Source organism: Arabidopsis lyrata (assembly GCF_000004255.2).
Source record: "Arabidopsis lyrata subsp. lyrata unplaced genomic scaffold ARALYscaffold_1, whole genome shotgun sequence".
NCBI lineage: Eukaryota > Viridiplantae > Streptophyta > Magnoliopsida > Brassicales > Brassicaceae > Arabidopsis > Arabidopsis lyrata.
The window spans coordinates 27,914,342-27,940,411 of NW_003302555.1; the positions used below are offsets into that span (position 1 = coordinate 27,914,342).

Sequence of the window (26,070 nt, forward strand, 5' to 3'; positions counted from 1 at the left end):
GGGCTCCTGATCCTCATTTATATTCATAAATTCAAGTGCTACCTTGCATGCAAAATCATCTTATGTCGACATTTCTTATATGTTCCATTATGTTCCAGACATGATATAATCGATTTGAGATTTATTATGGTCAGGACCTTTAATACTTTGCAGCTTGGCGTCCCAAGCTACATTATATGGTACCTGTACCTTAGAGCCGGCCGGCCTTATCTCCATGTCTGGGATGGTTTCCTTAGTAACCTCGGATTCCTATTGCACCTTTCTTTGATTTTCGAGGATTTTTATCTTTGGAACCTATTGGTCTACCACGTTTCTTTCGTGTGTTAGACTCGGTAGCAATTTCATTGATTCGCTTTTGGATATCAATACGTACTGGTGCATTACAAGCTGGTATGTACGTTTTTGTAACTTTCTTTGGGTCAGCAAAGGAATCTGGCAATTGATTAGCTAGCTTTTCAAATGTATAATCTTATGGACCTCTGATTCTCATGCCAGAGTCCGAGGATCTTGCCAATTTAAGGATGTTTGATTTCATTATATTTCTTTTATTGCTTTACCCAGCTTGTTCGTCTCTCCACCTATAGTAGGAAACTCGGATTCATTAAAATGACAATCCGCGTATCTAGCCTTAAATAGATCACCCGTAGTTGGCTCTAGATACTTAATAATGGTGGGAGAATCAAATCCAACATATATTCCCATCCTCCTTTGAGGTCCCATCTTTGTTTCTATGTGGTGGAGCAATCGGTACATATATGGCACACCCGAAAGTCTTTAGATGGGATATGTCTGGCTCATGACCCATAAGTAATTGGGATGGTGAATATCTATGTTCACTAGATGGCCTTATGCGTATAAGTTCTGATGCATGTAAAACAGCGTGTCCCCAAGCGGCTACTGGGAGCTTCGACCTCATGAGTAATGGTCGAGCTATCAATTGAATTCGTTTAATGAAGGATTCCGCTAATCCATTCTGTGTATGTACATGTGCTACGGGATGTTCCACACTTACCCCCATGGACATACAGTAGTCATTAAACGCTTGGGACGTGAATTCACCGGCATTGTCTAGACGTATAGTCTTAAGCGGAAAATCTGGAAAGTGGGCTCGCAGTCTTATTATCTGGGCCAATAACCTAGCAAACACTTGGTTTCTAGTAGATAGGAGACAAACATGCGACCATCTTGTCGATGCATCAATGAGGACCATACATATGTCTCCTTGTATCCTTTCCAGAAATTTTAAGGTCTCTTTATTTACCTTAGCCGGTGATGGCCTTATAATGAGTTTCCCTTGTGAACATGCTTCACACGTGAGATTCTTAGGGATAACTCTTTTCTCTCTTAGGGTGTGCCCCTTTGAATTAGTTATTAGTTTACGCATCATACTATGACCCGGATGGCCAAGCCGGTCATGCCATAAAGTGAATTTCTTGATGAACTCTTTGTTCATTGCCATATTAGCTTCGATCATATCGATTTTAGCATAGTAGAGACCAGTGGATAATGCGGGTATAGTCTCTTAGGACTTTCTTATGTCCTTGGGTGATCTCAATTATATTTAGGAATTCTTTGTTCCCTTCACCCTTTGTTTCAATATGGAAACCATTCAATCTTATATTTTTGAAACTTGACAAGCTCCTCTTCGAGCTGGGTGAATATAGGGCATCGCTTATTTCAAGATGCGTGCCCTTTGATAAAAGTATATGGGCATGACCATGGCCCTCAATAAGACTAGCTATACCCGCTATGGTGCTAATATTGGCATTTTTCATTATGAGATTTAGGAAAATATCTCTTATCTTTTGTGTGGCTCCACTATCCACCACAATTATGTTCTTGTCCTCGGCCATTTCTTATATGGACAAGAATCATGTTCTAAACATAAAATAATATAAAATAAATTCAAGCAAATAACAATCAATGAACACATAAAATGCAAAGAAAAACATAGAGGTTTTGATGTCGAAGTAAGATTTATCAACTTGATTCTTTTATGCAATCAGAAGTTTCATACTCTATTAGATCATCTTGATCATGTTCACCATCTTTATATACCAAATGGGCTTTAGGATTCTTCCCTTTTACACTCTCTTGATAGAGGTCACAACGATGTTTGGAAGTCCTACATATCTTAGCCCAATGGTTTCCCATTCCATATCTATGGTATACTCATTTGGTCGAGTGTTGTGGTTTGGAAATACCACATCGTCCTCGCCCTCGACCACGGCCGGAATTGGGTCTACATCCACGGTTATAGTGGTTCCCACGGCCGGATGAGTTATAGTGGCCACAACCACGTCCTTTCCATCCACCACGGTCACGGCCGTGTGGTCTATCACTTTAGACGTGGTTAGATTCTTTGGATTCTTTCTTATCCTCTGCGGCCTTATTGGCATTAGGTAATGAGGTTAATCTATGAGGTCGTAACTCACTGTTTTTATCTGTAAGTCATTATTTTTTTTTTTTTTTTCATCTAGCAATAGACTCATCCACGGACTTATAGTCCTGGATTATGAGACTCTCAATAAGATGGTGGCTAATATTGTCTTGTATCTATCTTTCTCTCTTGGCATTCTTGCCTTATTAGATACATTCACCAAGTCCTTTTGACTTTAGGATAATCTTAGTATCCATTGCCCATTTTAAAATAATTATCTCCTAAGAAATTTAGGGCAGTAAAGTACAAGTTGTAATTCAACATCTACAAGGAAAAGTTTTGAGTCAAAATCATGTAATCGTTAGTGTCATGCGGTATTTTAGACCGAACCATGAATCGATTTACTTAGGGATTTGACTTTCCTCTTTTGCTTAGGATTAGATTTCCTCTTTTTATTAGGATTAACTTTTCCTTTTCCTTTTTAGGATTTACTTTCCTCTTTACTTTAGGATTAATTTTCCTATTTCACTTATGATTTTAGATTTTAAGATTTCCTATTTTAATTAGGATTTGGAAATTTTCTATTTCTTAAAGTTTTCCTATCTTGAATAGGATTTATGAATTTCCTAATTTAATTAGGATTTAGAGTACAATAGGATTTAGGATTTTATTTAAGTTTTCATGCTTTCTATTAGAATTTTAAAGTTTCCTATTTTATTGAGGATTTTAAGATTCCCTATTTAGGATTTAGGGTTGTTAAGATTTCCTATTATCTAGGGTTTCCTATTTTATTTAGGATTTTAAGGTTTCCTAGATTTTAGGGTTTCCTATTTTATTTAGGATTTTAGGTTTTAGGGTTTTGAGATTTCTTTTAGGATTATCTTTTCTAAGTTTTCTAGGGTTCATGCAATTTTAGTTTTAGGGTGTTAAGCATGTAATCAATCAAAGGAGCAAACAATCTAACAACCTAAACAATCTCAATCAAGCCGATTTAAACTTATGGAATTTTTTTTGGATTAGATTCGTTTTAGGTTTTAGGTTTTTAGACCTTTAAAGTTTCGGTTATTAGCTTATGTATTTTCGTTTTGCGATTTTAGGTTTAGACAATTAAAACTTCTCTAGCAACTTAGGCGAGTTTAGCTTAAGCGATAATCAACTTTTTCTAGCAACCTAAACGAGTCAAACAATCGAGCAAACAAGCAATCGGATCAAACAAGCAATCAAATCATACAAGCAAAGCAATCACTTAATCAATCATCATTCGTTTTAGGGTTTCTCTTTGCTTAACTTTCAAGTTCAATTGTTGGTTCTTTAGCTTTAGGGTTTTGATGTTACCTTTCACCTTATGGGGTTGTATGGACTAGAACCGGGAGCTAAAGACCTCGGTAACTCACGCTGCTGCAACGAACCGCAAACAGTACCACGATGAACAGTACCGCGATGAACAGTGCCGCGATGAACAGTACCGCGATGAACAGTACCGCGATGAACAGTGCCGCGATGAACAGTGTCGGCGATGAACAGTACGGCGATGAACAGTACCGAGATGAACAGTGTCGGCGATGAACAGTGCCACGATTTTTAGGGTTAGGGTTTTAGGGTTTTCGTTAAGAGCAAGTCGTGCTGATAACGTGTTGTAAACTGTGTTGTTCTATTGATTAATGAATGAGATTTCGATACATATATATACATGATGAGGGGAGACAAATCCCCATTGGGCTAGTAAACCCTAAAGCCCAAAAGCCCACTAAGTACAATATAGGCCGTCATAAGGAGAATCTTCAAGAACATGGGCATGGACCTTCTAGGACATGGACATGGGCCTTCTAGAATATGCATAAGGTCCACGGTTATGGAGTCCATCTAACATGTGGTTTATAACAAATGGCAAGTTTTTTAACATGTTTATTTTTAATTTTTTTTTAAATTGTTTTCAAAATAGAAATTGTAAATAAATCTTTATATAATAAGTCACAAGTCAATTCATAAAAAACTGCAACCTTCTCTTTCTGACATGTGTCTTAAGTCTCAAATTTTAGTCTTTCACTTTTTTTTTTCTAAACGTAAACCTAATTATTCAAAAAGCAAAAGAAAAAAAAATATTAGAAAAATGATGATCAATCGTTTTTTCAACTGCTTCGTTCCCATGATCTCAAAATGCTCCACTTCGCCTCTCTTCTTCAACAATAAGAGCAACAACATGATTTTCTACAAAAAAAAAGCCTCCACATCTCTTTCTTTTTCTATCAGATAAAAAAAAATTGAATTTGTCGTTCCATGTTTAAATTTGAGGGTTATCATCAATCACATGTATCTTCGTCTTTGCAATTTACAATTTGTTTTCACATTTCTCGAATCTGGCTTATTTTGTTAATCGCCGTTTTTATAATCATTAAATTCTCTATTTCTCAGTTTGTTCTTGTCTTAAATGATTGATTTTACTTTTGGATTTGCAGGTTTATGTTCAAGATGTTCCTGATTACGCCGTCGTTTTTTGAATCGAAATTCGTTCCGACAACTTTCAGACCGAAATCTATCACCCCAAACAGATGTTCTTATCTACAGGTACTTGAATATCAATTAGTGCCAAATAATGTGAAGCTTATTTATGACCCGAAGTGAATTACTCTGCTCTAACCTTAGATAGCAGAGCCTCCTTTTGATTTATGATCTATACAGTTTCATCCAATTCTATTTTCTTTTATTGTCAAACCAATAGTTGGTTTGTTCAACTCTATAAAGATCTATTTCTGTTACCATCCTGTCTATTAGTATGATGCTAAGATGTTAAGAGTTTAAAACTTAGCAAAGTAACAAACAACAGATATATCCATTCTCGACGTTTTTTTTTGTTGTGTTCAAATAAATTGCAAGTTTTAATTGTGGTGGTACATGTAGTAATATGAAGGTTGAAAAACATTAATAAGAGCGTAACTTTTGTCTGCATTTTAGACTTTGTTTAAAACACACAACTTTTGTCTACGTGTATACTTTGTTTTGCAGAGAAAACTCTTTCTACAAGTGATGTTTGCTTGGAAAAAATGATTTATAATAACTCATCCGTTTATATTTTCATTGATGTTTTGTTTCAGGATTACAAGAAATGCTAAAAATTTTATAGCAGATCAAGATGCATTTAACAACTCAAAACATAGCTTCAGTAAGAGCTTAACTACAGTGAATTCATAAACTTTGTATTTAATTGGTGGTGCCATGCTTCAAACTCAAGAACACAACACCATGGCCACGACGATGAACTATACTGACCAAAACACCACCAATTATCTGCACTCCTAAACTCTTCACGCTCTCTCAAGAACAAACCCACATTTTAAGGTATACATTAAAATTGATTTTCATTTTGTTAATATAACAACATGTGACAGAGATTTATCTTTTAAGATTGAAGTGGTAAAGAAAAAAATTAGTTGGTTTATCTGTAAGTTTGATTAAAGTTTTGCCCGTACGTAGTACGGGCTTAATACTAGTAAAATATAATATGGAAAGTGAATAGAAAAACGGAAAATTGGAAATTGGAAATCAAAAGAAAAAAAAAAAGGAAAATAAGAATCTTTATATATGGGGGGTTTTGTCATCGTTTTTTTATATTTTAAATCATTCTTCAATTGAGCAAAATTGTAGAAAGAAAGATGAGTGAGGAGGAAGCGAGGATGATAATCGAAGGAGTGAATTGTGGGAAAACTCGATGGATTTATCGCGGGATAGCCATGTTGGCATCTGTGGTTTGGTTAACTAGGTTGTCTACACCGATTTTCTACTGTGTTTGGTTGCGTATTTAGGTTACCAACGACCTTTTTGGCTCGCTTGTGTTTCCGTAGCGGCCTAATTGATCCTTGTTAATACTCTTCTTTTCCAAGGACTACTATGTCTTCATACCAAACCCCCGGAGGAGGACAAGTCTCTCGTCTCTGATCTCAACGTTTAGGTTTATTTAGGGATTTCATTTGCTTCCTTAAGTGTTTCTTATCATCTAGCGATTTTGTACTTGTGATCACACACCTGGGATCCATTAATCACAGGGACTGTGCAATATCACTTCGAGGAGATCATCGGACGCCGCATGAAAGACATGGTTAGCGGCGTAAGGACTTCTCGAGTTCAACCTACGTGGATTGGCAAAACTATCTGGGAAACAATGTGCGCTTACTGGGACTTAGAAGAAGCTCAGGAAAGGAGTAAGACCTATTCCAATGCTCGTATGTCTGACCGCAACGGTCTCGGTCATCACATCCACTTCTCAGGGCCTAAGTCTTATCAAGAAATCCAAGACGATATGGTAAGTTTAATTCTGTTACTTCTTGTTATTAAACTTTGTAACTATGAATTCAGACATCTGTTTTGGAGATGTTAATATCTGTTTATTTGGTTACATTGCAGGAAGAGGAATTGGGAAGACCGGTAAGTCTTGGTGAAGTTTTCATCAAGAAACATACAAGGCCGGATGGTACATATGTTGATCGGAAAGCGGAGAAGATTGCAAAAACTTATGAGCAGAATGTGCTTGATAGGTTGAATGACCTAGAGGCAGATCCTTCTGCAGTTTCTGATGGCACTTCACGACCTCGGGAGCTCACAACAGAGGAGAAAACCACCATCTTTCTTCAGGTTCATTTTCCCAAAACACATTCATATAGTCTTGCAGTTTAAGTTGTTATTCTCTAATCTCTGCCTTTATGTTTCTTTTCACAGTCCACTGAGAGAGATGCAAGGGGAAATCCGTATGGAATCGGAAGTCTGAAGAACACTCTTGTCAGTGGCAATCGCAAGTACCCTGGAGACTCATCATCCTTTCAAGCTCTGGAAGAACAGCTAAAGGATGCTCACCGCAAAATAGAAGAGCAGGTTGCATATAATGAAAGGCGAGAGTCTGAGGTTGCTTCCCGTGAAGCTGAGCAAGCTCGAGTCGCGGCTGAGCAAAAGGACAAGCTCGAGCACTTGTCCTTGGTGGAGAAGTATCTGCGTCAAACTGATCCTCAATTCCTCCACTTCATGGCCACTCATTCTTCTTCAGCTGGTACCACAGACCCAATTCCCCAACAAGATCCATAGGTTGCTCTATTTCCCAACTCTATTCCTTTTCCCTTGAACATTGACGTGAACATTATGTGTGATCTGTAACTGTTGTAGTTTGCTATGTTTAAATGGTTTGAACACGAACTTAATGTGTATTTCCCTTGTAACTGTTGTTATTATGATTAAGGTTATTATTGCTTTCCTTAAAAGTTAATTTTGATATTTAAAAATAGATATAGAATGACAATCAGAACCGTAACAAATTATAATTCAGGTCTTACCAAACTTTTGTTCTATCAACCTACATAGTCGCCTAATAGTCGTAAAAATAGTAGTCTAATAGTCGCATATTAGACACAAAATTTAACGACTACGTAGTCACTAATAAACGTAGTCGTATTATTAGTCGCCAAATTGTCGTAACATAGTCACTAAAACTTTACGACTAAGTTACGACTACACTTAGGAGACCAACTATACATGCGGTTTAATCGTAGCATAGTCGTAAGTTAGTCGTATTATAGTTACGACTATGTTACGACTAATATGGCGACTCATCATATATAGTCGTAATTTAGTCGCAAAATAACGACTAATTTAACGACTAAAAAGTTTAGCGACTACGGATTTACGACTATATATATTAGTCGTATGATAGTCGTCTTTGCATGTTTAACGACTATTTTACGACTAATGTTGTAGTCGTTAATGGGCTGATTTCTTGTAGTGTTGATCCTTGTTAATACTCTTCTTTTCCAAGGACTACTATGTCTTCATACCAAACCCCCGGAGGAGGACAAGTCTCTCGTCTCTGATCTCAACGTTTAGGTTTATTTAGGGATTTCATTTGCTTCCTTAAGTGTTTCTTATCATCTAGCGATTTTGTACTTGTGATCAATTAATAAAATATCTATCCCCTTTGACTTTTGATTTTCCTAGTAAATGTCAAAACCCTTTCTTATTTCGAGCTATTGTTATTACCTTGTGTTTGGGTGAGAGTTCTTAATTGGGCTCCCACATTGGAAAAAATGATCAACTTCCTAACCAAATGCATATTTGAGTTTTATTTTGACTAGTTCCCAACATTCATTCCCCAAAAAATTGATAATACATAGGGATTTTTGGCAAATGTACCACAATTTTCAAAATTCCTAGCAAATGTACCACAATGGAAATCAATTTAGCAGTTGTGCCACTTGTGTGTGGTAGTGTGGTAGAGCTTGGACGATTTTACCCTTCTGCCTGCGTCAGAAATGTGTCAGAGGAAGGAGCTACAGTAGACGCCAGACAGCTTTGTGTCAGAAGGACAGCTTTGTGTCAGAGAAGAGGGACAAAACATTGCATTAAATGCAGTTTACATTTACAATGGACAATAATTATGAAATAGAGTGAATGATGTCCCCCAAAAATAAGTCCAGATCTCTTGCGAATAAAACCATACCCATGACGATGGACAACCATAATATCCAGGTGTCCCCGAATTTATCATAGTGTTGAATTTAAAAAGGATTATATAAAGAGAACATATGATGTGGTTTTACCAGCCAGAGATCTGAATTTACTCGGGGACAACTTTGTTTTACCAGCCAGAGGGACGGAAACAGTTACCAATGCGTTAGGAGAGAAACAAAGGACGACAGAAATTTTGGAGGGTCACATCAACCGCAGTTCCTTGTCTCACCAGTTAGAGGGTAAAATGGTCATTTTACAAGTACAATGTGGTATGAATGATAATTGAGCCTTGAATGTGGTATTGGTGCTAACTTTTGGGCCAAATGTGGTACCAATGCTAATTTTCTCTAATACATATTTGACTTTTTGGTTACATGTTTATGTTCGTAGAAGAAACCCATATGACTAAAATCTGCATCCTTGATCTCTTTTTATGTTTCATTTGAATGTGACTGGACCAGACAGGTTTCAAATTGGTCCTGACATTTTAAGGGTTTAAGATTTGTTCTTAAAATTGTAGATTAATCGTGTGATCAATTCGACGGGATTTGTGAAGCTGGTTCTATAAAGATCGGTTTAAAATTGATATAAGATTCATTGAAAGTTAGAAATCAATGAAAGGGAAGAAGAAGTTAACGAGACGCGAAACTAGTTGAGGGACTGCAAATGGCATTAGCCAATGAAGACCAAACACGTTCTATCACAACCTTGAAAAGATGGCCTAGGAGCTTTGAAGAGGGATCTACCAAAGACCGGTTGCAGCTTGAAGGAACAGGCTAAAAGAAAAAGAATGTATTAGTCTCACATTACATTCCAATTTCATTAACTTAGTAAAATGAACCAAATCTCATAAAATACACTAGATCCTTGTAGCTTAATTTCATGTCTCTACATCTACAACCCGAAACAGAGTCACATATAGAAGTTATTCATCAGAACCAGAAACAGTATCCTCTATGCCCTTACGCTTTCGTTTACATGAAAGGTTTTTCCAAGACAATAAGGACTTATTAAGCATAAGCCTTTCCGCCGTCTCAGTTTTATCATCAGGTAAGTCCGTATCAGGGATTGTTGCAAAAATATTGAAACCTCTATATCCCAAACCTAGAATAAATGGCCAGAATTGTTGATCTTCTACACTGGCATTCGCGATTACCAACAGGTTTGGGCACGCAGAACGATTTTTCACAACCCAGCAAATAATGTCCACCATCATCACAGTAAGTCTTGTATATTTGTCTGCTGAAACTGAGGTGAATCTGGAATGGGTACGATAGCTATCCGGGAAAGATTTCTCATCAGCAACATAAGCCAAGATTAAGATGTCATCCTCTGTTCCAAGATCGGTCTTAATATTCTGAATAAACGTTTCAGGCTGTAGACCTAGAGGAACTGGGTAATCCTGGACGTCCCAGAAGACGCATGTACCAACGTTTTCGGGAAGGACGAAAGAGCTACTACTCTCTGCCTCTGCCTCGGGGGGTATATAAGGCTCTGGAGAAACTCTACTCTCTACCTCTTCTACTTCCATTACATCTTCTTCTTCTTCTTCTTCTTCTTCTTCATCAGGATCATAAACATTTGCAAGTACTTTTTCTTCATCAAATAGGTCTCGACAAGACACTACTGGGACTTTTGATGAGGGATCAGACAGCAGTGCTAAGGAAACATTGCCATACTCGTCCTCAGATAAGGAGACTCCAAAATCTCCATATGATGTATTGGTATCATTAGGCATTGCAAACAAAACATTGCAACCTACTCGTCTCAAAGAAACAAGAGCCTTAGTCATCATCTCCGTGTGCTCTGAAATTTTTGAAAACACCACCAAATTTGGTTTTTTACTTCCAAAACGCTGGTTCCTTGCCATTGATGCAATGTCCCATAACATCAAATTAACGAAAGCCGATCTAGTATTCCCTGAATGTATGTACGATTATATATATATATATATATAAGTTAAAGAAAAAACAAAGAAAAAAAACAAGGAAAGGGTTCTTTCTTTCTATGTAAAAGAATTTACCCAAGAGCATGACGTTGATTCCGACATCTTCGCACTTTAGAATCTGGTCGTCGGGGAACATATCCCTACCACAATAAGCATCGATTGACCGCAGGCTTCGAACACGCTCTTCATAAAGAGGCAAGCGGAATGCCAAACCAATATAACCAGGGTCGGCAAAAAAAATACTATCCTTAGGCGGGTGCCAACTGTGAACGTCCCAGTAGGCGAATGTCCTAGCCACTGCGACGTTTCATAAAACGGACATGTCATAACCAATCACCAAACGGAAAAAATAAAACTATCAGATCCATTAAAATTTACATAGACGATTGATGAAATCTACAAACAATTCCGAGCAAGAGACAGAGATCTTACCGGCGAAAAGCCTTCTTCTGGCCATGGTATATACGGAGTGAGGTATCGAGAGACGATCAAGAGGAAAAGGAGGAAAAACAAGGGAACCCAGCAAATTAGGGTTAGATCTTCGGCTGCAATATAGTGACTTTTATTAATAAGTGAAAACATAAAAGTCAGGAAAATTAAAAATAAAGATAGATATTTAAATATTTGTCTATCTATGTATTTTATGAACAAATTTCCTAATGTATCCTTTGTATTAGATTTAACTAATTTTTCAAAGAAAATTAACAATAATTCATAGAGAATCGATGAAAATACATGAGAATATTTATAATGAAAAATATATCATCTGGACCTGGTGATTTAAATTCTCAATTGTATGTTGACTTTTAATTTAATCGCTAACTTTCGTTAACTAGCCAAACGGAGCAATCAGATGTTGTTATGTGTCTGTTAAACGGAGCAATCAGTAAATTTTCCATCCCATAAAAACAGTAATTAAAGGTTCATATTACATCATTGTATACCAGTTATTAATTTTTCTCTTTGATTTTGGAAATTTATATATAACACCACTAGTAACCTTCTTTCACTAGATACTCCTCAAGACTTAGAAGATGAATGTGGTGGTTTCTTAAGTAACCTCATTGTGTAAGTTCATTTATAATATTAAATGCTTTTATTTTGAGAAAAAAATAATATTATATGTTTCATGTAATTATATTAATTAATGTGTTCATAATTAACTCAATTATATGTTATATGAAAATAGGCAAGATTTTTTAGAATATGCAAATTTTACGTTCCACGAATACGGACACAAAGTTGAAACATTGGATCACAATCAACGAGCGATGGGTGTTTAGTCGTGCTGGTTATGACACTAGAAAAAAAAACTCCCGGACGTTGTTCACCGTACATAAGAGTATATGGACCTCAATGTCAAGATGGACGATCAGGTTTCGAAGCTTATCAAGTCAGTCACAATTTACTCTTGGCTCATGCTGAAGCCGTTGATGCGTTCAGAAAATACAAACAGTTTATATAAATTATATCTTTAATTTATATAATTTTACTTTATAATTTTCTAATTTTTTTTGTTAAAATTTTATAGTATGCCGGAGGTAAAATGGAATTGCACACAGTTAAGCTTGGTTCGAACCAATAGACCTTGAGGTTGCGGCGGAAAAAAAAAAAGACCTTGAGGTTGCTGGAACTTCCATTGATCGTTTGCTTGATTTCACCCTAGGATGGTAAAACATATGAATAAATTACTTTTATTAAAAAGTTAAATTACAATTATACTAACTTAACTAAGATGAAAATAAAAATATCATGCATTTGGGTCCAACAACGTATGGACATTATCAATGAAATATCGCATCGGTCATAGATTACCAAAATTCACAGAAGCTGAAAATAAAAAGTTGAAGAAATCTTCAGATTTTGTAGGAATGAATTATTATACTTCATCTTTTGAGGATCATATAGATAAAGGAGATCCTAAGAGCCCAAGTTGGGAGACTGATGCTCTTGTTAAATGGGAGGGTAAGTACTTGAATATTGAAAGCTGGGAGACATCTCCTAAAATTTGAAAGTGTTGATGTAAACACATAACCTGAGTTGAAAGCTATCAAATTCCTTATGCTTAAGTTCCTTGGCAATGATGTCTGCGTGGTGAGACGTTGTAGGACCATTAGGTCATATAAAAACAGTTGGCCATTCAGTAATATTCATGTATTTACCATTTGCATAAAACTAAATTCAGCAGTATTTTTCTCAACATCAATTGGCATGTTTATATGTAAATTCATTTCGGGTAAAAATTCAAACAATAACGAGTACATAGCTCGAGTTAAAATATTTTGGATATAAAAAGTATACTTCAATTTATATTTTAAATAAGTCAGATAATACGAATACGATATATGAATAATTTAGATACATAAAATCACTACCAGAATAGACAAGAGTCAAATTTATGTTCTGATATTTTGGATAATTTTAATATCTTTTAGATAACTCAAAATGATTTTTATAGAGAAAAATCGCTTAGAAATTGAAAAAGTCTATATGAATTGTGAATGATAAAAGGATTCTCTCTTCTCCTAATTACCAATATTTTATCTTCTAGTTATTTTCGTTTACGCTATTGACATCGTTTATTTTTTCACCTTTACCTAACATTATTGTTTGAGAATTTTTAAGAATTGTCCTTCGTTGGTGTGCCTCCTTTTCAAAATGTTCTATCTAGCTGTCTATTTTCATAAATAACTCTCATTAAATCTGAAATTTTTATAAAATCTTATTAGAAATACAACCAAAGTAGAATCCAAGTAAAGCTCACTTACTCTTATACACTAATTCCTAACGAGATGCATATTTGAGTATTATTTTGACTAGTTCCCAACATTCCTTTCCTAAAACTGAACTCGTTTTCCACTTTACTTTTTTTGTTGTTGTTTGATCAAAGTTCAGTGTTGATTTATTCCTATTTACTTTTGTTTTTCATAAATAAAAACCATTTAATCACATTGGGTGATGATCATGAGATTTTGCAAGCTTATAAAATTTTTGACATAAATCTTGATTCCTTTACCAGAATCACAAAATTGCAAAGTCTTTCATGATATTAAGAACCTTCGTCTCCCAAAGAATTAAGTTCTGATAGTCTTGCCCCAAAATATTGATGTTGCTCTCAAATCTTTTGATGCAAACCTCTCACTTGGAAGTTTGACTATTGTATGGAGCCTAGAATGATTTCTTACGACCGATAGGCCGACGTTTAAGGAGGGCAAGAAGAAGGCTAGTGAAAATGTGCGTAATCTTTGTCATTTGGGGTTGAAGGTGATTGTTACACCAACGAGGAACACGTGCTGTGACAAGTGTCAGAGAAACGACAAACTTTTAGGGGTTACAGATGTAGCAGATTCTGTGTTGGATCTACGGATGATGTTCCATGCCTACGACTACAGTGGTCCAGGTACATAAAATATTATTAATTAATAATATTCGTTCTTTGTATTAATTAATTACTATTTATTCTTTGTATTAGTTAATTAATATTCATTCTTTGTACTAGTTTTGTTTTTTTGTTTTTGTTTTTGTTGGGCATGTATCATTCTTTTGATATCCGATGATAATTTTTTTACCACATCTCTTGAATTCCTCTCTAACAAAGGATTTATCATCTTTTTAGCCGGAACTAATATGTGATTTCGACTAATAAAATAATAATCGTAGCATTGTTTGTGTCATGTTATGAACAAACAATTATTTTCCGTTCATATTTACAAAATGCAAAATGGATTGATAATATAAACCAACTCAAACCAACAGATTGCAAACATGTGATCGATAATTTTTTAATAGTAATTGTTCCACAAATGCCTTAGATTGTTTGTCTCTGTTAACATTTTTTGATAATCAATGTCTATGTTTTATATATTTTTTCAACAAAGCTATAGTCAGTGTCTTTGATTAGAACATACAATAGTTGTACAGGCTATTCAAATACAACAATGGAGGTTCTTATTCATAAATTTGAATTTATGTATATCATTTGTATGTGTGAATTCATCCACAATCTTTGTTATTTATTGTTAAAAATTTGTTTTTTCTTCTAAATATTAAATGTTCAAGTCTTAAACTACAAAATTTATAACATCAAAAGCATTAATTTTATTTAGATCAAATTGTTTTAACTCATATTTTTAAAAAGAGGTTTAACGATTAAAATATATATATATATATATATATATATATATATATATATATATCATATTTTTAGAATTTGAAATCAAAACTTTTGTGGTAAAGATCAGTTTTGCAAATGGAAACAAATTTCACAACATTGTATATAACCATGAGCTCTCCTGCCCTTCATCTCCAACAAGCTTCTCCACTAAGTTTTTTTTTCTTAAAAATTTATAGTATGCTAAAAGTAAAATTGGTTCGAACAAATAGACCTTGAGGTTGCTGGAACTTCCATTTGACCGTATGCTTGATTTCATCATGGAATGGTAATATATATATATATATATATATATATATTATTAAAAATGGTAAATTACTCTTATTAAAAATGAGTTAAATTTTAATTATATAAACTTAACTAAGATGAGAAAATTATTATCACGCATTTGGCTCTAACTATATAAGAGTTGTATATATTAAGGTTATAATTGTAATTAGTCACTATGTAAGCCATAGTCTAAGTCCTATATACTCACTCTGTTTTACAAAGAGTGTCATTCCAACATATTTCACACAAATTAAGAAAACTGTTTAAATTTCTATTTTACCTTTTATAAATACACTAAATAAGTTTCTCTTTCTTATTAATTAACTAAAATAATGGAGATAAAAAAGAGATGTAGTTTAAAAATCTGCATGGAAAATATAAAACGATATTCTTTGTGAAACAAAAATTAAACCTTAAAACGACACTCTTTGTGAAACGGAGGAAATATATTATAAATGATTTCTCTTATTGAATCCATTCACTCTCTCATTACATGGTATCAGAGTAGTGATATCTAAAGACCCTTTTTTTCAATTGGCCGCATCTCTCTCTCTCGTTCTCTTGTTCAAGGCTTCACCACCCGCTTTGCTCAGTTGGTTTTGCTTGAGAATGCTATTGCACATGAAGATAAAATTGACTACATACTTGAAGGACTCCATGATGATTATAAGAAAGTCCTCATCAGACTGAGAACCGTGATACTCCACCATCATTGACAGAGATTCACGAAAAGCTAATCCATCATGAGTTGAAGTTTCAAACTAATGCAAATATGCAAAATAAACGGTACAATACATCTTTTTGTAGAATTGGAGATGTCCTAATAATTAAAAAATGTCTTATATAGTTTTTGCTATAAAAGGAAATCTATTTATCGAAAAAAAAATCCAATATACCCCCATGCCTCGTGTAAGAGTTATTGTGACATATAGTGTTGTTAGATCTATTTTATTCTGGATAAGTTTGACAAAGACTTACGTTAGCATTTGATCCACCAAATTTTAGTTACAATCCTGTTAGAAAACATATATCTATAGACTATAGTTATATATGAAAGAAATAAAAAAATAGAATTACAAGTTACATTTGATAATATACAAACGTAACTAAACCTAATTACCTAATATAGATAAATTGAATTGTAAATAATATATTTAGTGACAATTAATGTTGAATCCAACTAGGGTAAACGATATATAACCAAATTAGTGATATTTGTCAGTATATAACCAAATTAGTTACACAATTTACTCTAAGTTCAACTATATATGTTTGATCTTTGTTTTAATACTATTCTCTTATTAATGCGTGTTGTAAAATTAACCAGAGAAGACTGTGGATGGATACGGACTTAGCAAGGTAATTGTGAATGGTTTTTTTTCAATACGTAACTTTCTTTAATTACTAGAATATTGGAGTTTCCTAATACATAATTAGTCAATATAATGTATTAAAAAAAATTCGTTAATTAGCCTGCTGGTGGTAAAATAATGGGTGTGTACGCAAAAGGCATGAGATATCTTTTGAAATATATTAAGGAGAAGTATGAAGACCCAGAAATTATTATCACCGAAAATGGTTAGTGAAAATGCTCAAAACTAATTTCATCAAAACAAAACGAATGACTAGATTACCCTTGTAACTAAAAATAAAGGTGAGTTGTTTGTTTGGGCACGTTTTTTCCCTCTTCTCATATGGTAGTTAACAATTAACTAACATAATTTTGTCACATTTTCCTTATTTCACAACGGTCTTTACCAGCTTTTCTAGAACAATATTTCAGACAATCTTTTTTGTCTTTGACATCGAATATCAAATAAATCTATCACCAGCTTTTTGGTTTATATTAAATTCTTATTTCTATTATTAGAAAAATAATAATAATTTAATTCGTACTTTTTTTTTTGTCAAACAATTTAATTCGTACTATTAATAAAGATTGTGGCATATTATGATTTATTTTTTTATCATTCAGATTCCAGCTCAAGTATTTATTCTTGAGTTATCAATTTTTTCCTGTAGAAAACCAATAAATGTTTTTCTGACGCAATATGAAAGCCCATAAGTGTTATAATGCGGCTGAAAGAAATTACGATAGGCGCAAAGAGACGATAGGCGATCACGGGAAGAAATTACGGATTTAACATTGTGGCTGAAAGAGGCCTATCGGGACGAGGAATTGTACTGGCACCAGAAAAGCAGAAGCTCTTTGATGCAATTAGGGGACAATAACTCAAAATATTTTCACGCTTTAACGAAGCAGAGACGGGCGAGGAATCGAATCACGGGTTTACATGATGAGAATGGGACATGGTCAACGGAAGATAAAGAGGTTCAAAATATAGCGGTTTCCTACTTTAAGACTTTATTCACTACAACAAAACCTGAGGTTTTTGAGGATGCGTTGGAAGAAGTACAAAGTCTGATCACGGATCAGATTAATGATTTTTTAATAGCCCCGGCAACAGAGGGTGAAGTGAGAGCAGCACTTTTTATGATGCACCCGGAGAAGGCACCGGGGCCAGATGGTATGACGGCTTTGTTTTTTCAGAAAGCATGGGCTACCATTAAAGTAGATCTTTTATGTTTGGTTAATTCTTTTTTAGAGGATGGGAATTTTGACAAACGGTTAAATACGACAAATATTTGTCTTATTCCAAAAACGGAAAGACCGACTCGGATGACGGATCTACGACCTATTAGTCTCTGCAATGTTGGTTACAAGATTATATCAAAGATTCTTTGCCAAAGACTAAAGACAGTACTACCAAAACTGATCTCGGAAACACAATCAGCTTTTGTAGAAGGACGGTTAATTTCGGATAACATTCTTATTGCACAAGAGATGTTCCATGGGTTACGAACTAACCCATCATGTAAAGGAAAATTCATGGCAATTAAAACTGACATGAGTAAGGCTTATGATAGAGTAGAATGGATTTTTGTTGAAAAAGTGTTAACCAAACTGGGGTTTTGTGAAAAATGGATTAGTTGGATAATGTGGTGTATCAGTACTGTCCAATATAGGGTTCTTCTTAATGGACAACCTCGAGGACTAATAGTACCAGAGAGGGGTTTACGGCAAGGAGATCCGCTGTCTCCTTATCTATTTATTCTTTGTACTGAAATATTAATTGCGAACATACGGAAAGCAGAACGGGATAAATTAATTACGGGTATCAAGGTGGCAACTGCAAGCCCATCGGTTTCTCACCTGCTTTTTGCGGATGATAGTCTATTTTTTTGTAAGGCTAACAAGGATCAGTGTGGGGTAATCTTGGGGATCTTAAAGCAATATGAAGCGGTCTCGGGACAACAAATAAATTATTCCAAATCTTCGATCCAGTTTGGGCATAAGGTAGATGACGGTGTGAAGGAAGATATCAAATCTACCTTAGGTATCACTAATATTGGTGGTATGGGTTCATATCTTGGGTTGCCAGAAAGTCTCGGTGGTTCAAAAACAAAAATCTTCTCTTTTGTTAGAGACAGGTTACAGACAAGGATTAACGGATGGTCGGCAAAATTTTTATCAAAAGGTGGGAAAGAAGTGATGATTAAATTGGTAGCTGCGGCATTACCAACTTATGTTATGTCGTGCTTCAGACTACCGAAAACAATCACTTCTAAACTCACTAGTGCGGTTGCTAATTTCTGGTGGAGCTCGAATGGTGCCTCCAGAGGTATGCATTGGATGGCTTGGGATAAATTATGTATTAATAAATCGGAAGGAGGGATAGGATTTCGAAACGTCGATGATTTTAATTCGGCCTTACTTGCAAAACAGTTGTGGCGGTTGATCACGGTTCCGGATTCTCTCTTTGCGAGGGTTTTTAAAGGGCGGTATTATAGGAAATCCAATCCTTTGGAAAATATAAAGTCATATTCCCCATCGTATGGGTGGCGGAGTATATGCTCAGCTAGATCTCTGGTTAATAAAGGACTTATTAAAAGAGTCGGATCTGGGAATTCTATCTCAGTTTGGGAGGATCCGTGGATTCCAGCTCAATTCCCGAGACCAGCAAAAAGTAATGGATCTATTAATGACCCATCTTTAAAAGTTAACATGCTTATAGATAGTCGATCTAATTTTTGGGACATTGATCTCCTCAAAGCGGTCTTTGACCAGGAAGATGTCGAGTTAATAAGTGCCCTACCGGTGGGTGAGCCAACCAAGGAGGACACCTTGGGTTGGCATTTTACAAAATCCGGCAAATATTCAGTTAAGTCGGGGTATCATACCGCACGGTTGGATAAGTTGGAGACCAACTCATCTTTCATTGGGCCAGATTTCAATAAGTTAAAGGCTCATACTTGGAAAGTACAGTGTCCACCTAGGATACGTCATTTTTTATGGCAAATCTTAACGGGTTGTGTACCGGTTACAGAGAACTTACGAAAAAGAGGAATTGATTGTGACACTGGTTGTGCCAGATGTGGTGCACTGGAGGAAACAGTTAATCACACACTCTTTCAGTGCCATCCAGCAAGACAGGTTTGGGCACTTTCTCAGATTCCTACGGTTATGGGGACTTTTCCCACATATTCTATTTTTGCAAACTTGGATCATTTATTTCGGAGAATACCATCGGAGTTTGATTCTATAGCTTTTCCTTGGATTATTTGGTATATTTGGAAAGCACGGAATGAAAAATTGTTTGAAAATGTGGATAACGATCCGTTAGAGGTTTTACGGTTAGCGGAAAGAGAGGCACAATTATGGCACTCAGCTCAAGTGGAGCTTCATACTGAAACTCAGGCTTCAGTGGAATTTCCAAATCGGCCTCAAACGAGGGGGGTGTCCCTAGATTCGGATTTTACAGGATACCGTTGTTTTGTGGATGGATCCTGGAAAGACATCGACAAGTTTTCCGGGATAGGGTGGTTTTGTACACCATCAAACGGTGAGCCATCAACAATGGGAGCTACCAACCTCCGTAGAAGCCTATCTCCGCTACATGCCGAATTCGAGGCCCTCCTTTGGGCGATGAAGTGTATGATTGGTGCAGATAATCAAGAGGTAGCATTCCTTACAGACTGTTCTGATCTGGTGAAGATGGTGTCTTCCCCAACCGAATGGCCGGCCTTCTCAGTGTATCTGGAGGAATTTCAGAGCGACAAGGAAGAGTTCTCTACCTTCTTTTTATCTTTAATTTCTCGTTGTGCAAATGTAAAAGCGGATAATCTGGCACGAAAAATTCGTACGGAACCGCTTCATATCACTTATGTAAACAACATTCCACAAGAATGGCTCTTTTGAGCACTATTTAATTACGGATGACAAAAAAAAAAAAAAAAAAAAGTTTTATAATGCTTTTAAATTTATACATTTAAGACTGAATAGGGATATAAAACTTACAAGATTTGTTTAACTAACACCGCAGTTGATACTTAAATTGCATTATGATTTATCTGTAAATTGACTCTTAAGTTGCATTTTAATTGTGGTCTATTATTGATCACTCTAGAACTAAAGTGTGGTAGAGTCGTAGAGATATCAGTTTTGCAAAAGAAAATTTTGGTTCTTAATGTTTTTTTTTTATGTATTGAGTGTTTGTTTAAATGTAAATGGACAGTAAGAAAATTAAGGCTAATAATTTATCGATAATATCCACAAAAAATCAGTTTTATTGTTAATTTAAACTATTTTTAAAATTAAATTTATTGATTGAATGAAACAAAAAGTAAAGTTACATTTATTAAAAAAAAAACAAAAAAAAAAACACTAGAAAGCAGAATAAAAGAACTAAGAACAAGAAAAGCGTGAACCTTGAAATGTGGACGGTGTGTTGAGGCCCATGGCCATGGTGATCATTGAAATAGTGCACCATAGCTCAATTATGGGATCAATTATTGAAAATTGTCTTAATAATTGAGTAAATTCCCTTTTAATGCAAATTTCCCTTTTGTTTTCTGTAATTTAAATGAATTACACATTCATTTTTCGTTACTTGCAATTTACAACCAGCAAGGAATTCCTATAAAAATTAAAGATATGGACTATATGACTCCGATGTGAAAGCATTTAAACCCACTTAACTCGTTAGAGAAACTTGCCAAGTTGCCATAGACTACTAGATTTACGAGTGCTGGCACTCGTAAATAAAAATAAAAAATCGGCTTCTATTTGTTTCAGGACCCTTATAAAGAATCACGTGCTACTAATTGTATTAACCTAACTTAATTTAATATCAACACGTAGTTTTGGTGATGATAAATTGCTACTGTATACACATTTCACACACACAATAGCACTGACACAACTCTCTATATAACCATGATCTCTCTTTCATTTTCATTCACAACAATTTCCTCCACCAATATCTATAGCTAGAGAGAAAAAAAAAAAAAAAGAGTGAGGACACTAGAGAGAGAACACTCAATGATGGTGAGGTTCGAGAAGGTTCCTTTAGTGTTAGGGTTAGCTCTTGTTCTAACTCTGGTCGGAGCACCAACCAAAGCCGATGGACCTGTTTGCGGAGCTGGTCTGCCTGGCAAATTTAGCAGATTAAACTTCCCTAAAGACTTCATTTGGGGAACCGCAACAGCAGCATTTCAGGTCCATTCTTATTTTTCTTAGATCATATGATTTTTTTTATTGGTAAAAAACGTTTTAAGGTTATTGATCATTTATTTGTTATTATGTGGTTATAATATAGGTTGAAGGAGCTGTTGATGAAGGTTGCAGAGGTCCAAGCATGTGGGATACTTTCACTAAGCAGTTCCCACGTATGTAAATTTATTTTCTTTATTCGTATTTTTTCGTATGTGGGATACTTTACCTTTTATCGATATATGAATGTTTAAACACATTATGATTTAATTTTCCAGATAGATGTGAAAATCATAACGCTGATGTTGCTGTGGATTTCTACCATCGTTACAAGGTAGTTAATTATCTTCTTTTTATATTTTCCGTTTCTTATGATTGAAATTTGTTTTTTTTTTATGGTTAATAATATATTTTAAAATGAATATTAATTACCAGGAAGATATCCAGTTGATGAAAGACCTTAACACTGATGGTTTTAGACTTTCTATTGCGTGGCCCAGAATATTCCCCCGTAAGTTTTTTTTTAATAGTTGATCAATATATATGTTAGTGGTTATTATTCATGTTACTACTTACTAATATTTTCAAAATATTAAATAATTAACAGATGGAAGGATGTCTAAGGGAATAAGCAAAGTAGGAGTCCAATTCTACCACGACCTCATCGATGAGCTTCTCAAAAACAGTAATCTCCAAATAAAAATGTTAATTATATTAAATTTCTTACCATCAATTTATACTAACAATTTTATTTATTTTTGATCTTTGAAAATTTAGATATAATACCACTAGTAACAGTCTTTCACTGGGATACTCCTCAAGACTTGGAAGATGAATATGGTGGCTTCTTAAGTGGTCGCATCGTGTAAGTTCATATATAATATATAAAAATTTATATTTATGTTATTATCTTAGTGTGTTAATAAGTCAATTATATGTTTATATTTAAATACAGAAAAGATTTTACGGAATTTGCGAATTTCACTTTCCATGAATACGGACACAAGGTGAAAAATTGGATCACATTCAACGAGCCATGGGTGTTTAGTCGTGCCGGTTACGACAACGGAAAGAAAGCTCCGGGACGTTGTTCACCATATATCCCCGGTTATGGACAGCATTGTCAAGATGGACGGTCTGGATATGAAGCTTATCAAGTCAGTCACAACTTACTCTTGTCGCATGCTTACGCCGTTGACGCATTCAGAAAATGCAAACAGGTTACCTAAATTACATTCTATAGATTTTATTTTATTTTTTACTTTGTAATTTTCTAATTTTAATTTTTGTTAAAATATTATAGTGTGCTGGAGGTAAAATTGGAATTGCACACAGTCCAGCTTGGTTCGAACCACAAGACCTTGAGCATGTTGGAGGTGCCATTGAACGTGTGCTTGATTTCATCCTGGGATGGTAACATAACTAGATAAATTACACTAATTATGAAAAATGCAATAAATTCTAATTCTAACTGTTTATAATTTCTAATCCTTTTTAAAAAAAATCAGGCATTTGGCTCCAACAACTTATGGAGATTATCCACAATCGATGAAGGATCGTGTCGGTCATAGATTGCCAAAATTCACAGAAGCTGAGAAGAAGTTGCTGAAGGACTCTACAGATTATGTAGGAATGAATTATTATACTTCAGTGTTTGCAAAAGAAATTAACCCTAATCCTAAGAGTCCGAGTTGGACTACTGATTCTCTTGTTGATTGGGATAGTAAGTATTCGATATTTCTAGTTTTAGTTATCTTATATCATTAATTGTCCTAATATTATTCCATTATTAATGCTTCTTGTTAAATTAATTAACCAGGCAAGAGTGTGGATGGATACAAAATTGGTAGCAAGGTAACTGAATCTTTTTTTATTTTTCCTTCCACACTTACCTTTCTTTATAATGTATAATTCTATAATATTAACATAGTTTTCTAACACACATAATTTTTTCCCTTGAATTAGCCTTTTAACGGTAAACTCGATGTGTATTCCAAAGGAATGAGATACCTTTTGAAGTATATTAAGGATAACTATGGCGACCCAGAAATTATCATTACCGAGAATGGTTAGAGAAAATACTCAAAACTCATTTCATAAATTTCAATATTATTTTATTTTTGATGAAAAACGAATTTTCAATTTTCTTTCGGGTTTTAAGGTTACGGAGAGGACCTTGGAGAGAAGCACAATGACGTAGATTTTGGGACACAAGATCACAACAGGAAATATTATCTCCAAAGGCATCTCTTGAGTATGCACGAAGCCATTTGGTAAGTAAAAATTCAAATTAAACTACTTGAAAAACATTATTAAATCCCTAAATAATTAATCTGATGAATATCACTGGTTTTAGCCAAGACAAAGTGAACGTTACGGGATATTTCGTGTGGTCGTTGATGGACAACTTCGAGTGGCAAGATGGGTACAAGGCGAGATTCGGGCTTTACTACATCGATTTCCAAAACAATCTGACCCGTCACCAAAAAGTTTCGGGCAAATGGTATTCGGATTTCCTCGAACCGAAATTTCCAACCTCCAAGCTGAGGGAAGAACTCTAGATGATCAAGAATCCAAATCTTGAATCCTATCGGGACAAAATAATTGAGTACAAGAGTCTTCAAAATGTTCTTGAGGACACTATCAGTTTGTGTGTTCTATGGATCGTGTTTATCGTTTTCATCTTTCGGTTCTTCCTATGTTAGAAGGACTTGTGACTTGTTCGAGTTTTAATCGTATCAATAAATGTCTTCTTTTTAATCTCTGTTGAATTAATAATTTAAATCTGCTTAACGAAAAAACGGATGAAATAGAGCTCAGTGACCAAATATCAATGCTCATTCAATATTTAGGAAAATTCCTAAAAAAAATCCCAACTATTTAATATTTGCCAGAAAAAAACCTGAACTTTTTTCGATGTCGGAAAAAAACCCCAACTAATTTACCGCAGACAAAAAAAACACGAACTATTTTGTTTTTCCAATTTCCTCTCGTCTCTGTTACGGGCGTTATCGTCGTTGTTGACGCCGTTACTATTTTTTGGGAAAATTCTTGAAAAAAACCCAAGTTATTTAAGTTTGCCAGAAAACTACTCGAATTATTTGTTCGTTGCCAGAAAAATACATAGATCAACATTTTTCTTTTCTTTTCTTTTTGTCTTCCATCAACAATGTAAGATGGTGAGAGCTAATAACTTTTATGTGTTATCTTGAACCTCATAAAATTTTTCATTTTTCACTATTACTTAGGACAATTAAATTTAAGAACAAAAATATACAAATAGATTAGTCGATTTTCAAATTTTTAAATTAGATTTGTTTTTGGATCTATTCAGACTTTACAAATTTTGGGACATCATCAACAATGGAACACTAAATTTCATAAGAGCCCCAAAAATCTTGGTAGATCTTCAAAAATTCTCTACATAAATCGCAAAAAAAAATACTCCAATCAAGCAAAATCCACCAAAATTGAAGGTAAAGCTAGCTTAATCAAACCAACTCAACGCTAAAAAAAACGACTAATCTAATTGTGTTTTTTTGTTCTAGTTAAAAAATTAGAGAATCAACTAATGTAATTGAGAGATTTGTTCTAATTGGAAAATTGAAAAATCGATTAATATAATTGTAGTGAGAATTTGTATAAGGTTCAAGAGAACACGTAAAGTTATGAGGTCTAACCACCTTACATTGTTAATGAAATAAAAGAAAAAGAGAAAAATTTTGATTAGTGTATTTTTCTGGCAACAAAAAAATAATTCAGGTATTTTGCTGGCAAAATTAAATAACTTAGGTTTTTTTAAGGAATTTTCTAAAAATAGTAACGGCGTCAACGACGGCGTTAACGGCCGTAACGGAGACGAGAGGAAATTGGAAGAAAAAAATAGTTTGTGTTTTTTTTGTCAGGGGTAAATTAGTTGGGGTTTTTTTCCGGCATCGAAAAAAGTTCAGATTTTTTTCTGGCAAATATTAAATAGTTGGAGTTTTTTTTAGGAATTTTCCCTTCAATATTATATTAGTTTCAAGAACTATAAAAATCATATCAACTTACAAAGTTATTTCCTTCACTCTACTGTTGTACTGTTTTCTTGTAAATTTGTTTATTTGATATTAGATATTTCGTTAGTTCTATTGTCCGACTATATTTTTTTTCATCATACATTTATATATAAATAAACTTGGCAAAGAATTTCAAGATATTATCGTCACCAAATTATCGTAGCTTTGAGTCGCAATCAATTTTTTATTTTTTCTTTTATGTGG

The 26,070-nt window shown here is 34.5% G+C and overlaps 3 protein-coding genes and 1 pseudogene across 3 annotated transcripts; 3 read left to right on the top strand and 1 right to left on the bottom strand.

The window, feature by feature from the left end:
• Nucleotides 1–6,553: 6,553 nt before the first annotated feature.
• Nucleotides 6,554–7,583, top strand: LOC110224654. Its single transcript, XM_021011126.1, has 2 exons — nucleotides 6,554–7,006; nucleotides 7,091–7,583. The coding sequence occupies exons 1-2, from the start codon at nucleotides 6,746–6,748 to the stop codon at nucleotides 7,448–7,450; spliced, it is 621 nt and encodes a 206-aa protein (XP_020866785.1). The 5' UTR covers nucleotides 6,554–6,745; the 3' UTR covers nucleotides 7,451–7,583.
• Nucleotides 7,584–9,661: 2,078 nt separating this feature from the next.
• On the bottom strand, nucleotides 9,662–11,355 carry LOC9327758. Its single transcript, XM_021010783.1, has 3 exons — nucleotides 11,247–11,355; nucleotides 10,890–11,111; nucleotides 9,662–10,786 (listed from the first exon to the last, which is right to left on the bottom strand). The coding sequence occupies exons 1-3, from the start codon at nucleotides 11,269–11,271 to the stop codon at nucleotides 9,792–9,794; spliced, it is 1,242 nt and encodes a 413-aa protein (XP_020866442.1). The 5' UTR covers nucleotides 11,272–11,355; the 3' UTR covers nucleotides 9,662–9,791.
• A 312-nt stretch (nucleotides 11,356–11,667) lies between these two features.
• LOC9330440 lies at nucleotides 11,668–16,860 on the top strand (annotated as a pseudogene).
• Nucleotides 16,861–21,373: 4,513 nt separating this feature from the next.
• LOC9327759 (beta-D-glucopyranosyl abscisate beta-glucosidase) lies at nucleotides 21,374–24,570 on the top strand. The gene is made up of 13 exons (XM_021011464.1): nucleotides 21,374–21,814; nucleotides 21,915–21,984; nucleotides 22,087–22,142; nucleotides 22,244–22,319; nucleotides 22,416–22,493; nucleotides 22,586–22,673; nucleotides 22,764–23,028; nucleotides 23,112–23,221; nucleotides 23,317–23,531; nucleotides 23,628–23,662; nucleotides 23,774–23,876; nucleotides 23,970–24,081; nucleotides 24,165–24,570. Exons 1-13 carry the CDS (start codon nucleotides 21,638–21,640, stop codon nucleotides 24,367–24,369), a joined length of 1,590 nt encoding a protein of 529 aa, XP_020867123.1. The 5' UTR covers nucleotides 21,374–21,637; the 3' UTR covers nucleotides 24,370–24,570.
• Nucleotides 24,571–26,070: the final 1,500 nt, after the last annotated feature.

Coding starts and splice junctions, on each gene's coding strand:
- LOC110224654 (XM_021011126.1), top strand. CDS start 6,746: ATGTTAATATCTGTTTATTTGGTTACATTGCAGGAAGAGGAATTGGGA. Junction 7,007..7,090: donor AAACCACCATCTTTCTTCAG/GTTCATTTTCCC, acceptor TTCTTTTCACAG/TCCACTGAGAGAGATGCAAG.
- LOC9327758 (XM_021010783.1), bottom strand. CDS start 11,271: ATGGCCAGAAGAAGGCTTTTCGCCG. Junction 11,112..11,246: donor CAGAAGAAGGCTTTTCGCCG/GTAAGATCTCTG, acceptor GAAACGTCGCAG/TGGCTAGGACATTCGCCTAC. Junction 10,787..10,889: donor AATCAACGTCATGCTCTTGG/GTAAATTCTTTT, acceptor ACATACATTCAG/GGAATACTAGATCGGCTTTC.
- LOC9327759 (XM_021011464.1), top strand. CDS start 21,638: ATGATGGTGAGGTTCGAGAAGGTTCCTTTAGTGTTAGGGTTAGCTCTT. Junction 21,815..21,914: donor CCGCAACAGCAGCATTTCAG/GTCCATTCTTAT, acceptor GTTATAATATAG/GTTGAAGGAGCTGTTGATGA. Junction 22,674..22,763: donor TTCTTAAGTGGTCGCATCGT/GTAAGTTCATAT, acceptor ATTTAAATACAG/AAAAGATTTTACGGAATTTG.